General features: G+C 35.6%; 1 protein-coding gene across 2 annotated transcripts in view; it reads right to left on the bottom strand.

Annotated features, from left to right (window-relative positions):
* The window catches only part of Diaph2 (diaphanous-related formin 2), an 807,533-nt gene that overhangs the window by 140,754 nt on the left and 650,661 nt on the right, over positions 1–16,118 (bottom strand). Inside the window, exon 27 of one of the 2 annotated variants that reach the window (XM_013505853.1) lies at positions 3,908–4,000. In XM_013505853.1, coding sequence (XP_013361307.1) covers positions 3,908–4,000 — 93 coding nt within the window. Of the gene's footprint in view, positions 1–3,907; positions 4,004–16,118 lie in introns of both variants that reach the window. The other variant, XM_013505854.1, reaches the window with a different exon arrangement.

The raw sequence follows: 16,118 nt of genomic DNA, 5'->3' as shown, positions 1-16,118 counted from the left end.
TCTTAGGACAAATATCTGGATTTTTCTCCTCATCCAACTGTTCGTTGTCTATCTTCTCTGGAAACTCTGCTTTTCACCTGCGGCTATTTTTGAGTCCCCTACATTAACTCCTTTGACTAAAACTATGCCAGTAAACCCCTAATTTATCATTTACACTCACATAGCTTAAATGTCCTAATGCATATCTTTGATCATATTTCCCTTGCTTAAAAATCTTGATTAGGCTTATAATCCTAGCACTTGGGAAGCTGAAGCAGAAGTATGGCAAGTTTGAGGCCAGCCTGGGCTACACAGCAAGTTGAAGTCTGTCCTGGTCTATATTGTGAGAATCTGTCTCAAGAAACAAAACTCAAAAACAAAACCAATCCAAACATCCTCTAAAAAGCAAGGAAACCTTCATTAGATTCACACTGCCTAGAGAACTATATGCTAATACCTTAGGTTCTCATTCTAGAACTTCGTGATGTGGTGCCTGCTTATTTTTCCAGAATTACCTTCACATTTTTACACTTGATACAACTTGCTTCTTTGAAGCATTATATGACATTGCCAAAAAATGCTTTGTGCTTTCTTGCCTCTGTGCTTTTCTTTATGACATTTCATTTGACAAGAATGCTACTAATGAAATCTCTCCCCACCCTGCAAATACCATTCCTCCATGATTATTTTTCAGATGCATCGAAGAAGCCATGAAGGCATATTGGCTCCCTCCTCTGAGCTTACGTAACATGTTATTAATACCTTGTTTGATAATTATTACCTTCTGCCTCATTCTGTAATCTTTTGGTACTCTCTCTCATTTTTAAAAACCACAAAGGTTTTTATAAGTAAGAAAATTGTATCTTAATTATTTTTCCATCTTTCATCATGTCTAGCACAGTACCTTCTCATAGAAAAGATATATAGTAAATTAACGAACATTTAGGGGTTCATTTCCTAATCTGTGTTTGACATCAGCAAAGCCTAGGACCTGAATTAATATTCGGCCAGTACATACCAGTACAACTAGAGTGGCCGTTCACTGCCTATGTACATTCGGATTCACTGGAACTCAATTACACTAGTTATTAATATTTTTAATATCACTCCTAATTTGATGGTATCTCTTGAAATGTCTTGTAGTGTTCTTAAATGAAACAGCCAAATGGTCCAGAATAATTGGGAGCTCATTCTGATTTAACTAATGTAAAGCTCCTGGGTACAGGTTACAGACCTAACATGAAAGATTTGTAATTTAAGCAACTAATTGTATCATTTATTAACATTGTGACTTTCTAATGAAAAATACCAACTAACACCTTATTTTGTTTAAATATTGGGTTCAAAACAGTGCAATGAGAAAATCAGTGATAGTGCTCTACATTTTACAGTCACTTCCAGCTGTAAACAATGATAACGGAGATGGCGAGCGGAACAGTACATCACTGCTGGTTTTGGTTGGCTCTGCTTTGAGATTTTGCGGGGAGGACTATTTCCTTTCCTTGGGGAAAATGAAATTCTTCATTATTTTACTTTTCTGCTTTTCTTTCGCCAAGTTGAAGCGGAGGTTATTATAAAGAGCAAGGATTCCAGAGCTGAACAGGGGAAGTGTATCACAGCTAGATGGAGGAGATCTTGGAAAGGAACCAAATCAGGTAAGTAAGAAAGTGCAAACAACAGAGGCCCAGCAGGCAAAAATGGTCTAGTTCGAAACGCCAAGAAAAAGGAAAAAATCTGCAGAAGTCCATGGCGCTGCTTCTTCTAGAAGGTTTTTGGCAAATTTGTAAATTGTGCTTTCTATTCCCTCTCTCTCACTTCCAGCTTGTCTACCTAAGTACCAGGTGCCAAAGCAGTTATTGCCATTGTTTAACTGCCAGCTGCTTTTTACCTCCACTATTATTTTCTGGATACTTGCTCCAGTTGTTACTTAGAATGACTGCTATAGCCAAGCAGACTACAAATTAGAGGATATTTCAACTTAGATGATTTGGAATTAGTGCTCTAAATTGATGCAGTTTGTGAGTATATTCTTGGTGTTTCACAGTTGACAACACTGTTTTCCTTTGAGTATCAAACTCACAAAATCCCCATGGGATGTTTCCTCCCAGTATAGTCTTTGTAGAATGACTATGAGGTGTGAGACTTATCAGTCAGGGGCCTTAGCAAATGCCTATTTTTAAAACAAATACAGTAGAACAATTATGGTAATTCTTTCGTGGCACAGAATAATATTTTTAATTATCAACTGCTTAACAAAGAGCTGAATTGCTATAAAGAGGATTGTGGTTAACGGTTCACTATTACTGCTCTGACAGTTCAAGTAAAAGTCACAAGGATTTTTATTTTCTTTAAGAGTTGTAAGTATGTAGAAAATTCTCATTTTACAGACAAACACCAAGGACAGGTGAAGTGACAACCTCATAGTTGTAGATTAGCTGTGTTCCTACCATTCTGCCACACATTACTTTTAAAAAATTAAGATGAATATATAAATAAAGATTTTTATTATCTCATCTCAGTATTCTATTCTTTTTGTAGGCCATCTTCAACGTCTTCATGTACATATAAAATAGTCTATAACCAAAACAATTCTCTCCTTTCAACCAAATCTTACTTTTAGGCCAATCTCTACAGACCATCCATGAAGGGCAAAGATAGAATGCTATCCATTACCCATCAGGATTCACGCATATATGAGAAAGACAAAACTTATTTTGGTTTGTGCTGTGAATTTCACTACTGACAAAAGCTTTCCTGAACAACTCTATACTGGGCCCAATTTCTGTAATTGGTTTACTGAATTTTAACAGTGTCAAGAAATACTAATTTCCATTTTAGTAATGTATGATAACGTCAAGCCCACATACAGAACATTTTTGAAGTACAGGCTATTCAATCAAAGTGCACTGATTTAAATTGAATTTATGTATTGTCTATTAATGTTCTTTTTTTCATTTACTTGTCCACACAGGTTTACAGTCCATGAAGAAGACTTGTAAAATCAATATACCTAATTTGATTCTCTACTTTAGGAAAGACAGGCATAGAAAATAAAAAAATAAAAAAAAAAAAGAAACTAATGTGGAAGAGCTGGACAGTTAAGCTTAGTTGGATTATACTGAGAGACAATATTATTTATCTTAACTATAGGGTATATGGGGATAAGGAGAACAATTTTCCACTTCCACTTGAGCAAGAGGGTTGTTTCTTCCCTGAGATCAATTTTCATAGTGTTACTTTTTTTGTTATTCATCAAATACACACATAAAAATGTGTTGTGATTTTTGAGAATCTTGGGTTATTGGCATCTCGACTTTTATGAAATGACTAATAGATAATAGTCTGCACTGCAAAACCAAAACGGTCTCTAGAAACAAGCATTGTCTCAATTTCCTTACCTGTGGATAGCTAATGTTACATATTTAGGGCCAATTATTTTTAATGACTTACATTTATGATTTTAAACTACCTTTCACTTAAAAGACTTGCTGATATAATAATAATTTAAAAATATTTAATAGTAGCTGGGCATGGTGGTGCATGCCCATAATCCCAGCACATGGGGGGCTGAGGCAGGAGGATCACGGCGAGTTCAAGACCAGCCTGGGCTACATGGTGAGTTCAAAGGCAGCCTGAAACACATAGCAAGAGCCTGTCTCAAAAAAAAAAAAATTAATAGTAAACACAATGTGAGTCTGTATCTCTGATTTCTTTTGCAAAGTGCACATTTATTTGAAGATATATTTACCATGTTCAAAGTTGCAATCATGCAGATGTAGAGGCCTGCAGAAATTTCACACACAAACTGCAAGAAACTGTTAAAGTCTTCATGTGATTCTTTTTATCTTTCTGTTTTATTTAATGTGGGTGGTTCTTGGCTCTGAAAATTTTCATTTTATAAGATCATATGAGATAGAATGAATATTACCTGGGTTCCTTGGAATCCGCTTTCTTCGGTCTCGGAAGGCTGCACCGGACTGTAGAGCCTCTAGGAGATTATCCATCACCCCAGTTTCATCACCTTCTAGAAGAGGAGAAAACGAAGAATTAATCTTGGAGCAATTAAAGTGAAACTGCAGAAAGATACAGGAAAACACTCCTGTCAGATTTACATAATGCCCCTAAATTAAGGACATACCTCTGTTTTAACATAATGGAGTCTGTCAGTTTTTGGCATCACAGACTACTTGGCTTATTACACATCATTAAGCAAAATTCACGGCAATCCCACTGTTCTCTCAATTTAAAGACCTTGTCTTTTGTATTATTGATGACATGCTCAGTATGCAAATAAACAGTAGCTGATCAGCTACTGCCGCTTTCCTGTGAAGATTCCTATAAGATATTCCTAAGCAGAAAAAGAAAAAAGAAAAAATACCACTGACCCAGCTTAATGCAATCAACGTGGAGGGCGTGATTTGATGAAGCAGAGTTACACAAGGTTAAATACTGATTGTATTAATACCTTCAGCATTCAACCATCATTTGCAATTATCTCAAAAGACACTATTTGCAAAATATATTTGCATTCAGGTCTTACCTAATCCACATCCTTTACTCATTTTGAAATCCTGACATTACATAAAGAAAAGATGACCACATCATCTGAAAGGCTACATTTTACATTTGGGTGATAACAGCCAAAGTCTCGTTTCCTTTTTAGAATGCTGTTGCATGCCTAAACTTTTCCTTAGTGAAGAAAAAAATGCTAAGAAGCCAGGAGCAGAGTACTCAAAAAATGTTCATGGAAGTTCGTAACAGAAATAGCATTTAAAACATTTCCTCTTACTGTTATCATTGACAAGTCCAGCTGGAAAACACAGTTTTAAGATTTATTAGATCGTTTATCTCCAGATGTCAATTACTAGAAACTCTATTAAGCTGAGGATGATCCACAGGGAATTGAGCTCTTTTCTGCCAAGCGGCCTCACTGATGAAAAGGAACCCCAAGTACGTTCTCTGGTTTGAGCTATAGCTAAATGTGTGGGTCTGGCGGATGATATTTATGGGCAAGAGGCTCAAAAAGGGGGGACTGAGAGAAGATATTGTTTCTGACAGTAGTTAACCCAAGGTTAAATTTAAATCCTACTTTGTCTAAAGAATTAAATATAGGGTATCATATCACAGAGAAAAACCTCATGGGCAAGGACAAGCTAAAATCTTTTTGATTATGCTCTTCATTTGACTGGAGACTTCTTCAGTATCACAATAACTTACTCTTTGAAAAATAATCTCCCTAGGACAGGATACTGAAGAAAAATAAAGGGAAGCACAGAAGGTCTCCGATGCAGAATCAGGTAAACACTAAAGGAACGACAACCGCAGTGACCAAGGAGTGAAAGAGGACTGTGCATTGAAGTCGGTGAGGTTGCTGACACATCTGAACGACATCAGCCGTCAGTCACCTGCTCTGTTTGTACTTATGTTTGTTTATTAGGTACGTGCACTTAGCGCATCAGTTCTTTTTATTCCCCTTCCCTTCCCCTATCTCCACCCTGGCTCTGCGTCCATATCCCCTTCCCACATTTTCATTTCATTGTCTTAGTTCGTGTTTGTGACGCATGCTTGTATTCACTGCAGGTAGTTGGTAGATATATACAACATATCTCAACTCTTTCCATGCGCCCCCATCTCTTGGCTCCCGTCCCATTTGCAGAAGTTTGACCTATCTTGCTACTTCTTTGGATCTGTCTTTATGCTGCTCTTTATTTATGCTTTGGATTTTTCATATGATGAAACCATCTTGTACTTAAGCTGATGTGTCTGTTTTATTTCACTAGACATTATGTTTTCAAGTTGCATCCATACTGCTTTTTTTTTCTTTTTCTTTTTCTTTTTCGGGCAGCAGGGAGGGGAAGGGTACCGAGAATCTAACTCAAGACCAGGCAGGCACTGTGACACTACGCTAAATCCCGGGCCCTGCTTTTTTCAACAGAAAGAAAAGTGACTGAAAGAGGATGGGCATAGACAGAGTGCACCTGGGAGAATCAAATTTTAGGCAGTGTATGCTTGATATGTGTTATATCTTTTCAGATAGGGATACTGAAACTTCAGCATCATACAGCCGGTGTGGAGGGGCTGCAGATCAGGCAGACAGTTAAGATTAGCCCCCTTTTACCTTTGAGCTGCTGGGGATGAATGAGCTTGCTAGGCAAGAATTCTAACCACTAAACTATATGCCCAAACCCAAGATTGCCCTATTTCTGTGACAACTAAACAAAATGTTGAAATGAACAAGGCAGTGGTAGCCAGACCATAATACCATTACATGGATTTTTGAACATGACCCTAAAGTCAGCATTGTCTAATACGTATGTAATGCAGGCCACAAAGGAAAGCCACATTTTAAATATTGTACCAATTACAGTAAAATGTTTTAAACATGGGAAATTACTGTAACGTATTAAACATTTAAACAAATATATACAAACATCATGGTGTGTTTTATAATTTTTATCAGGCTAAGTGTTTTGTTTTGTTTTGTTTTAAGTCTTTTGTAATATTTTTATTTTTTATTTTAAAGAGAGTAGTACATGAGAAACAAACAAATAGAACAGTAGCAGCATACCAGTATCACGAACATAAACAAATCAAAGCAAGAACATTCAAAGTGATACAGGGTCTCAAGACAATAGACTATGTCTTAAAAATCTAGAGTACATTTCTTTTTGGACACCTCAATTCAGATTAAGTGTATTAGATGGTCAACAGGCACATGTGACTCGTGGCTACTGTACTGAACAGCATGCCGCTAAGCAGTCGGAAATGACCAATTACATTTATGCTTTAGGAAGACTTGTCAGGTAGGATTGTACAGGATGGCAAGACAGAGGGCAAGAAACTTTCAGGGTTACAGCATAATTATCTAAGTAGCAAATAAAGGACTGAACAAATGGGAGAGCAGAGAGAATGGAGGGGATGGATATTTTCAAATTATTCATACCAGCAATATGACTTGACTGGGGGGAAAAGGGATTAAGTAGGAAGGAAGGAATCCAGATGACCACGGATAAACAGGTGTGAGAAAATATGATGAGCTATTTGAAACGTCTAAGGAATGTCTATATAGAGATAGTTGGTTCGGAAGCTGGAAATATGGGTATGGAACTCAGGAGTGAAGACTGGGTAAACCTAAATATTTGACAGTCACTGGGAAATGGATGAGATTACTCCAAGTATGTGCATTAGAAGGAGGATGAGGGACAGAAAATGTAATTCAAGATGACTCCAAGTTTTAAAAAAAAATTGAAATTTTTAATTGGCAAGTAAAAATTATATACATTTATGGTATATGATATGATGTTTTGATACATGTATACATTGTAAAATGGTTAAATCAAGACATCTAATATAGGCATTCCAACACATACTTAAAATTATTTTGAGGCAAAAATACCTAAAATCTACAGGGCAATTTCCCTAATGAACATAGATGCAAAGATACTTAATCAAATACTAGCAAACAGAATGCAGCAAATCATCAAGATTACATACTATGACCAAGTGGGATTCATCCCAGGGATACAGGGATGGTTCAATATATGCCAATCAATAAATGTAAAACAGCATATCAACAGAGCCAAAGACAAAAAACACGTGATCATCTCAGTAGATGCACAAAAAGCTTTTGACAAGATCCAACACTTATTCATGATAAAGACCCTACAGAAAATAGGAATAGATAGTCTTTACCTTAATCTGATCAAAGCCATCTATGACAAGCCAACAGTCAACATCATACTAAATGATCAAAAGCTGAAAGCTTTTACTTTAAAATCAGGAGCAAGACAAGGATGTCCACTGTCACCACTCCTATTCAACAGAGGTCTGGAAACATTAGCCAGAGTAATTAGACAAGACATTGAAATAAAAGGAATAAGGACAGGAAGGAAGAAGTGAAATTTTTATTATTCACACATGATACTCTACATAGAACACCCCAAAAACTCCACCAAAAGACTCCTAGAATTCATCAACAAATTCAGTAGCATAGCTGGATACAAATTCAACACTGAAAAATCAATAGCATTCCAATACACAAACAACAAACACACAGGGAGAGAAATTAAGGAAACCATAACTTTCACAATAGTATTCAAAAACTTGAAATATTTAGGAATCTATCTCACAAAAGAAAAGAGCTATACCATGAAAACTATAGTACTCTGAAAACATTCCTCAAATTCATCCCAAAGCAGAAGAAACCCAGAATAGCAACAGCAATCCATTGCAACAAAGGAAAGGCAGGAGGCATCACAATCCCTGACTTGAAATTATACTACAAAGCTACTGTGATAAAAAGCAACATGGTACTGGCTAAAAAACAGACCTGAGGATTAATGGAATAGACTAGAAGATGTAGTGACAATCACAAACAGACTCAGTCACCTTATCTTTGACAAAGGGGCCAAACAAGTTCATTGAAAGAAAGATAGATTCTTTAATAAATGGTGCTGGAAAAACTGGCTTTCCACATACCAAAGACTGAACCTCGACCCATGTCTGTCACCATGCACCAAACTCAAGTCAAAATGGATTATAGATATAAATATTAAAACAGACACACTAAATCTACTGGAAGTGAAAGTAGGTAAAAATCTTGGAGACAGGGATGGGCAGAGAGTTCGTGAACAAAAACAAAACTATATGAGAAATACTTCAAAGAATCAACAACTGGGATCTCATCTTATTGAAAAGTTTATGCACATCTAAAGAAATCACCAGCAGAGTAAAAAGAAAATCGACAAATTGGGAAAAAAGAAATTTAGCCAACTGCCCCTCAGACAAAGGACTTATATCTCAAACATATAAAGAATTTTAAAAAATCAGGCCCCCAAAATTCAAAGATCCAATCCAAAAATGGGCATCTGAGATGAATACACACTTCTCAAATAAATACAAATGACAAACACATGAAAAAAAATGTTCAAAGTCATTAGCCATTTGAGAAATGCAAATTAAAACAACACTGAGATTCCTTCTCACCCCAGAAAGAATGGCTGTCATCAAGAAATCAACCAATAACAAATTCTGGAGAAGCTCTGGGGAAAAAGGAACCCTTCTCCACTGCTGGTGGGAGTGCAGACTGAGGCAACTACTGTGGAGATCAGTCTGGAGATTCCTCAGTAAACTAGGATGAGAGGTCCCATTCAACCCAGTTATTCCCCTCCTGGGTATTTTCCCAGAAGAACTAGAAACATCATATCACAGTGATATATGTGCACCTATGCTTATAGCAGCACAATTAGTAATAGCTAAATCATGGAAACAACCAAAATGCCCATCAACTGAGGAATGGATAAAAAAGATGTGATATTTTAGATAATGGAGTATTACTCAGCTATAAAGAAAGATAAACTCGAGGCTTTTATAGGGAAATGGATACAACTAGAGACCATAGTTATAAGTGAAATAAATCAGACTCACATGTATAAACATCGTATTGTCTCCCTAGTGTAAGAATTTGAAAGAGTAAATCAAATCTAAACACTACAATAGATATTGTGAAAGGGAAAGAAACTGCTCAAAAGGATAGAAAAACTGGAATGAGGGAAAAGCGAAAAGAAAGAAGGGAAAATATGTATATATGCATACACAAAATAGCAAAATTAGTTGTACTACTAATTTTTAGTTTTATTGAAAGGAACAGTTAATGTTTAATTGTTTGATCAATCTTACATGCCTATATTTATCTGAGTAACCAGTTTGAAAATACAATATGTAATATAACATCCATTGTTAACTTCCTATCACCTTGTCTGAAATTGTGTATTGTTTTTATTGTTTTTATGTTGTTTTGTTTATGTCTGTGTGTTTGGTAATGTTTTCAACTTTCATCTTTAAAATAAAAAAAAATAAATCCCTTTGCTTAATTTAATGAGTGCCACCTGACAATATTTATTAAAATACTACTTTGTCAGATAAATGTTCCTCATTCTTCCTTTTTTTGGTATTATTTTACTTTTTGTTTGCATTTTCTTTTTGCAATCCTTCATTTCTAGGGCCCTTTCCGACATTTTTTTCCTTTTACTCCACTGTCAAAACTTAATGGCCTAGATATATTTTATAAGGCCACAAACCAGTGTAGTGTTTAAGATTTTTTTTCTACCCACCTTTCCAAGAACCAATATTCTTGCATGTGATTTTGCTCCTGAGAATGCATATATTAGGTGGTTCTGCTAAAAAGAAAATTTTAGCTTCAAAGCTTCATGAATATATTTCTAGGAGAAATTTTATTTCAGTGAATCTTCCTAAAACTAAGTGGAAGCCAACAGGCTCATCTGAAAAATGTTATCCTTAATTTTGAATGAAATTTGGTTTGAGATTTAATTGTATAAAGTCGACAGTTCACTTACAATTGCAAAGTTCATAGAACCACGAATTTCTAGATGTAATTAGTAACGAGTTGCCTTCTTTTGCCCAAGTTTAAACACAGGAATAATATTTTTTAAGTGTTTTCATACTGAGCAAGAAAAAAACCTTTATTGGACACACAGAAAATACAAATTTCTTACATCTTATAATATCTATTATCTAATATCTTTCACTGAGTGAAAGACTATCAAGGAAGAAATTTGTTAAATATTTTTAGCCACTAAAATGACAATATATGGGCATGGCTGAAAAGTAACAATTCGGAGGTACTTTACAATCTTTCATCCTGAAATTAGCCACAGAACGCGCCATGGATCAAGGATGTAGGTAGTCTATAAGTTCTGTGTGATCTGCTTATCATCAGACAAAATGAAAAGCATAGTTTGTATTTTCTATGTTTCCCACAGTATTTGTTATTCAATAGATGTTGAATGCCTGCCGATCTCAATTTTCAGCATCAACATTTACCTGTGTTGTGTTTACTTAATTTCCCCCAAAAGAGTTTAGAGATGCTATAGATTAAAATTAGCACAAAGTAAATTAATTATCTGTGGTATCCTTTGTGCAAGACTGTTCACTGATGGCTAGCACATACTTCCGCAGAGACGATTATCTATGGAGTTTTCACATTTCTGTACATTTTAGGAACAGGGACACTGCTGGAATTTGTTCCAGAGTACACTTTTAAGGAATTTCTTTCATAACAAACAATCTTCGATGACATAGTGCCTCCACTGAGGGAAAATGATAGGTGTGTCTGTTTTGAAGACATTATATGTTCTCCAGGGCCGAACATCATGCAGGTTTGCTTTAGTGTATCATAAATGATTAAGGTTTGCTAAACACGGGGGTCCTTCCGCAGTTATGCAAACTCACTGTGTGCATAGCATCCACCTAGGCACAATTTCACATCATCGCAGGAGAACTGCGGCAGAAGGAAAAACTATAGGAAGATAAAACTCATAATGTTTGCTGTACAATGAGTTCAAATTTCTGTGTTTTTGACCCAGAAGTCTCATTTCTTTGGCCAACATGCAAGAAACTATGGAAATCTAACATCTAAGTAAGGTAAAATCTCTGACCCTTTATGGTTTTTAATACACTCTGTTCTCCCTTTTTAAAACAATCATTATTAATTAGAATAATCCTTCTTCATCTAGAAGCTTAGGCACCTACTTGAAGGATCCTTCATTACCAAAGACCTCATTCCAATTCACTAGACCTTTATAACTGCTAAACTAAAGCTAATAGAGGACGAGTATCCCTTATGTGAAACGTTTCAGATTTTAGAAGAGTTGATTGACTGCCAGTAGAGTATCCCTAACCCCAAAACCCAAAATATTTTCCAAAAGGTACAGACTTTGGAGCATTTCAGGTTTCAGATTAGGGATCGAAAAATCTCTGTACCATCTTGTACAAAAACAACCAACCAACCAAAACAAAACAAAGCAAAATAAAACCTAACAACCTGAGCATAATGCTTTATTTAAGTCACTACAAGGACCTCCTTGGGTTCTCAATTTTGTATAATTAAAGATTTCTGCAAGGGTTGAGTTGTTCAACGTTTGAGAAAACTGTGATCATAAATTAGTGTTAAGTGACCCAAAAGGGCAAAAGATTTATTACTGGAGGTAGGCCCCCTTCATGTGAGACAGTACTTGCACATATTAATTGAAAGAATGTAACTACTGTATGTTCTCTGTGGGTTTCAAGAGTTAGGTGAGGCTTCATGAAATTAATAGAACTTAACCATCTGAAATCATTTTATCTCTGTAGCTCTTTCTGTATTATAATTCCATTTAAATGACACAGAAATAGACCAAAAACCCAAACCATAATAACTGGTTTAAAGACATCAAAATCTAGATTTTTTTTAACTCCTAGTGCATACTCATGAATGCATAAGCTCTCTCTATGTGTGTAAAGATTTACAAATATTGCAATAGAGAGATTTTAAGTGTATAGCTCAAAAATTTTTGACAAATGCACATACCCATGTAACTATGACCACAATCAAGATATTAGACATTCCATCACCCCTCCTGCCTTACTCCCACCACTCAGGCAACTTCTATGTGATTTTTATCATTTCCCATTAGTTTTGATTATTTATATCATATAATTTTAAGAGAGTAAAAAAAAGTCAAGTTCATCTTGAACCAGCATATTCACCTGAAATACAAAGTATACAGTATGCTTGATATACCACGAGGGAAGAGTGGGAAGATAACAAGGGTTACGGTTAGGTACACAAAATGAGAGCAAAATTCTAAAGGACCCTGTATTATCAAAGTATGAACTCTGATCTTCAGCACGACAGTAGCATGATAAAGGTGGTGTTTAAGATTAACCTCAGAGTAGTAAGCAAAATGGAACAATATAAGAGAGAAATTAATTCTATAAAGAATACAATGTATTTTGAAAGAGACAAATATTTTTTTGTATACAACCCTGGGTGAAGTGGGACAGTTAATTTTGACACTATTGGTAAAAGATTAAATAGAAAAGTAGAACTGGTTTGTGAGCAAGGTCAGCAGCAGTAGTACATTGAAGTTGACAGCATAAGAAAGCAGGGACAATGGAGTTCAAGAAAATTAGTGTGTTAGATTCAATCTTTTTCACACTATCATGGTACAGATTAAGAACATACTGCAAGACATAGGAATCTGGACACAACATAAAATTAGAAGAGTGCTCACTTTTTTAAGAAGAAAGAAACAAAATGTCTTCTCTAGTATCTTAAAAAATGGGAGGCCCAGAAATGACAAATACCTGTTATAATTTAACAAAGAACAAAAGCAGATAATAAAGGCTAAGTAAAAGGCTTCCATAATATGGTGAAAATAACACAATGCACTACAAGACCTTAATATCTATGGGTAAGAGTAATATTACCATAAATTAGTCAGAAATAAGAGAAATCAAACCACTGGGCAAAAAAATGATGCATCAGCAGATAAAACAAAACGCTGAGAAACTTGTATTGTAGTCCACAAGAATCTAAAAGCCCTCTACCTGATGGGAGGTTTCTGCTAGTCTATGGTTTAAAAAAAGTGAGTTAGGCTGGGTGCACTGGCACATGCCTGTAATCCTAGCACCCAGCAGGCTGAGGCAGGAGGCTTGCAATGAGTTAGAGGCCAACGTGGGCTACCTAGTGAGTTCAAAGCCAGCCTGAACTACATAGTGATACCCTGTCTCAAAACAAACAAACAAAAAAAGTGAGTTAATGATGTGCAGGAAAAGCAATAGATGGTAAATAAGATAATAGCTATGGAGTTATCTTGGCCAGAAAGTATTTAAGAAAATCAAGATATTATTCCAAAGAGATTAAGGAGGGCATAGACTGAAAGTATACAGTTCTGTAGAGAATAATGCTTACAGATGCTCTTGTTCAAAAGAACAAAACATAGAAGAGGGAAAAGAGGACACAGGAGCTTTTTTTTTTTTTTTTTGGTACCAAGAATCGAACTAAGGACCTTGCACTTGCCAGGCAGGCACTTGTGCCGCTAAGCTATATCCCCAGCCTGACACAGGAACTTAGAACAAATTCCTAGTAACCACAGGACAAGCTAGTGGCAGTGCAATAATTACATTATGCAATAGCTGAAAATTTGTAAAACAAAACAAAAAACATCACATTCCCAGGTTGAGGTCTTGCACAGTAGTATACACCAAAAAGCAAAATTAAACTCAGCAATTCAAGTTAAAAGTATAGGGGAAAATGTCCCTTACAGAGTTTATTCATTTTGTAATCTCATCTCTTTTGCCAGAACAGATAATTAACCGCTTCCTACACTGAGGGGAATCCAAGTACCAGATAAATTTCAAAGTGACTACTACCTTTTCTAAATAATTCTGACTTAAGGTTATTGTCTTAGGTAAATCTTGTCATGGAATAATTATTGTATTGAGAGGGTCGTAAGACAAATGGATAGTCTACCCCAAAGTGATGAATTGCAAAGGATGAAATTATTTCATCCCAAATTATGCATGTGGTAGTTATTATCTAAAAGTTTTTCAGGGAAATTGAACTGGTAAGTTTTCTTTCTCTGATGTATTTACATCTTAAAGAGAAGCTTGTTCACATAAATGAATAATTTTTTTAATTTTAAAGGCAACAATAAAAAAATTCAATAAAATGAATAGATTTTTTTAATGGTAGAATTTCAGTGTGGACACATTTTTGCCAGAGACCTCTTTTTGGCAGTTTGCCTAAGTTAACGCAGCATAATAGTAAATGATAGTTAAAAAGATAGTGTTTATGCTTACTTATTTTTTCCCTCAGTTACCTATAGGCTAGAAGATTGGGAGAAGAAAATTTCTATAAATAAAGACCCAAGAAACCTGAATGTTAATGCTTACCAGAAAAACCACTGTTGATGACTTTGGTAAACTATCTACATTAAATATTTTAAATAATTAATATTTCAAAGAGACCTTTGAAATACTCTGTGTTTCGTATCAGAATCAATCATTTACTAAGGGCATGGAACACTAAAGTGAAGGAAAAGCAAGCAGAAACATACTTAAAAGAACAAATCTAACTCACATAAAAATAGTCTATCAAAGTAAATCTAAGTTTGTTTTCAGAAGAGATAAAGCAAAGATGTTTTTAAGCTAGATATATCAATAAATCTGCCATTTTTTGAGAGCTTACTATATGTGAGGCACTGTTCTAAGGGATTTATACTGAATTCCCATACCAACTTATTTTATTTCCTAAGTACAGAAATTGAGGCAAATTTACTTGAATTTATTCCAGGTCACACAGCTAAGCAGTGAGAGTCAGCATTAGAATCAAGAGAAGTCTTGAGTAGATGTCCAACCACAGCCCTCGAGGTTAAGTCTGGCCTCCCTCCTGTTTTGGGGTAGCACACATGCTAAGAGTAGTTTTCATATGTCAAATGGTTTTTAAAAATAAAGAGAATAATACTTTGTGCTATATGAAAATTTCACAAAATTATGGGACAATGGCAGAGTTTAGATGTGACAGAGACTGTACACCTTTTGGAGTTTAAAATATTTACTAGTTGGCCCTTTACAGAAAAAGATCGCTGACCCTTGCTCTAAATAAACACTGTCAATGTCAATACGATTCTAGGTACAGACATTTACAGATCTCACAGTCTGCCTCTGAGGTGCCAAAGGACCTTGGCAAAGCCAGGCATATTGTAAAATATGCCTCATCACAGGTGAAAGCTGGTAAAGAGCATCAGCACTTAATATGAACCTACTGTGAATAAGATGCTTCCACTTTGGAAGCCAAAGCCAAGAATGAGATGTGATAATAACATAATGATTATACATTCACTTCTACCTGGATTTACATTTAAGAGTCCTTGAAGTCCAGTTCCAAAAGAATAGTTACAGACTCTTATACATAGATGAGAGCTTTTCCAGAAGCTGATGGGAGACTACCTCCAAGTTTTCCTTTCCTGAGACCCCGCTTCTGACTAATGCTTGGTACCATTCAGATTCTTTATGAAAGACCTAGGTCTTTATATATGGACTTCAACTGGAATGCTATATTAGAATGCAATATGGTATAATATGTCTAATCATCTTCATAAAAGTACAAATACAAGCCTAGTATGGGAGAGCAGAGGGAAGGGAGTAGTTTCCCTTCCAGAGCACCACCATGAGGCTAAACACACACATTTGTATATTCCTTAGCACCTAGCACAGGCACAGGGGACGTATGGAATATTAGTGACTTTTCTAGAACTACTCATAAGATTGCAGTCAGGCAGGTGTAACAAATGTCA

This window comes from Chinchilla lanigera, unplaced genomic scaffold, assembly GCF_000276665.1.
Source record: "Chinchilla lanigera isolate Chin_1 unplaced genomic scaffold, ChiLan1.0 scaffold00102, whole genome shotgun sequence".
In the NCBI taxonomy this organism is placed as follows: Eukaryota; Metazoa; Chordata; class Mammalia; order Rodentia; family Chinchillidae; genus Chinchilla; species Chinchilla lanigera.
This window is presented reverse-complemented; position numbering and strand designations above follow the sequence as displayed.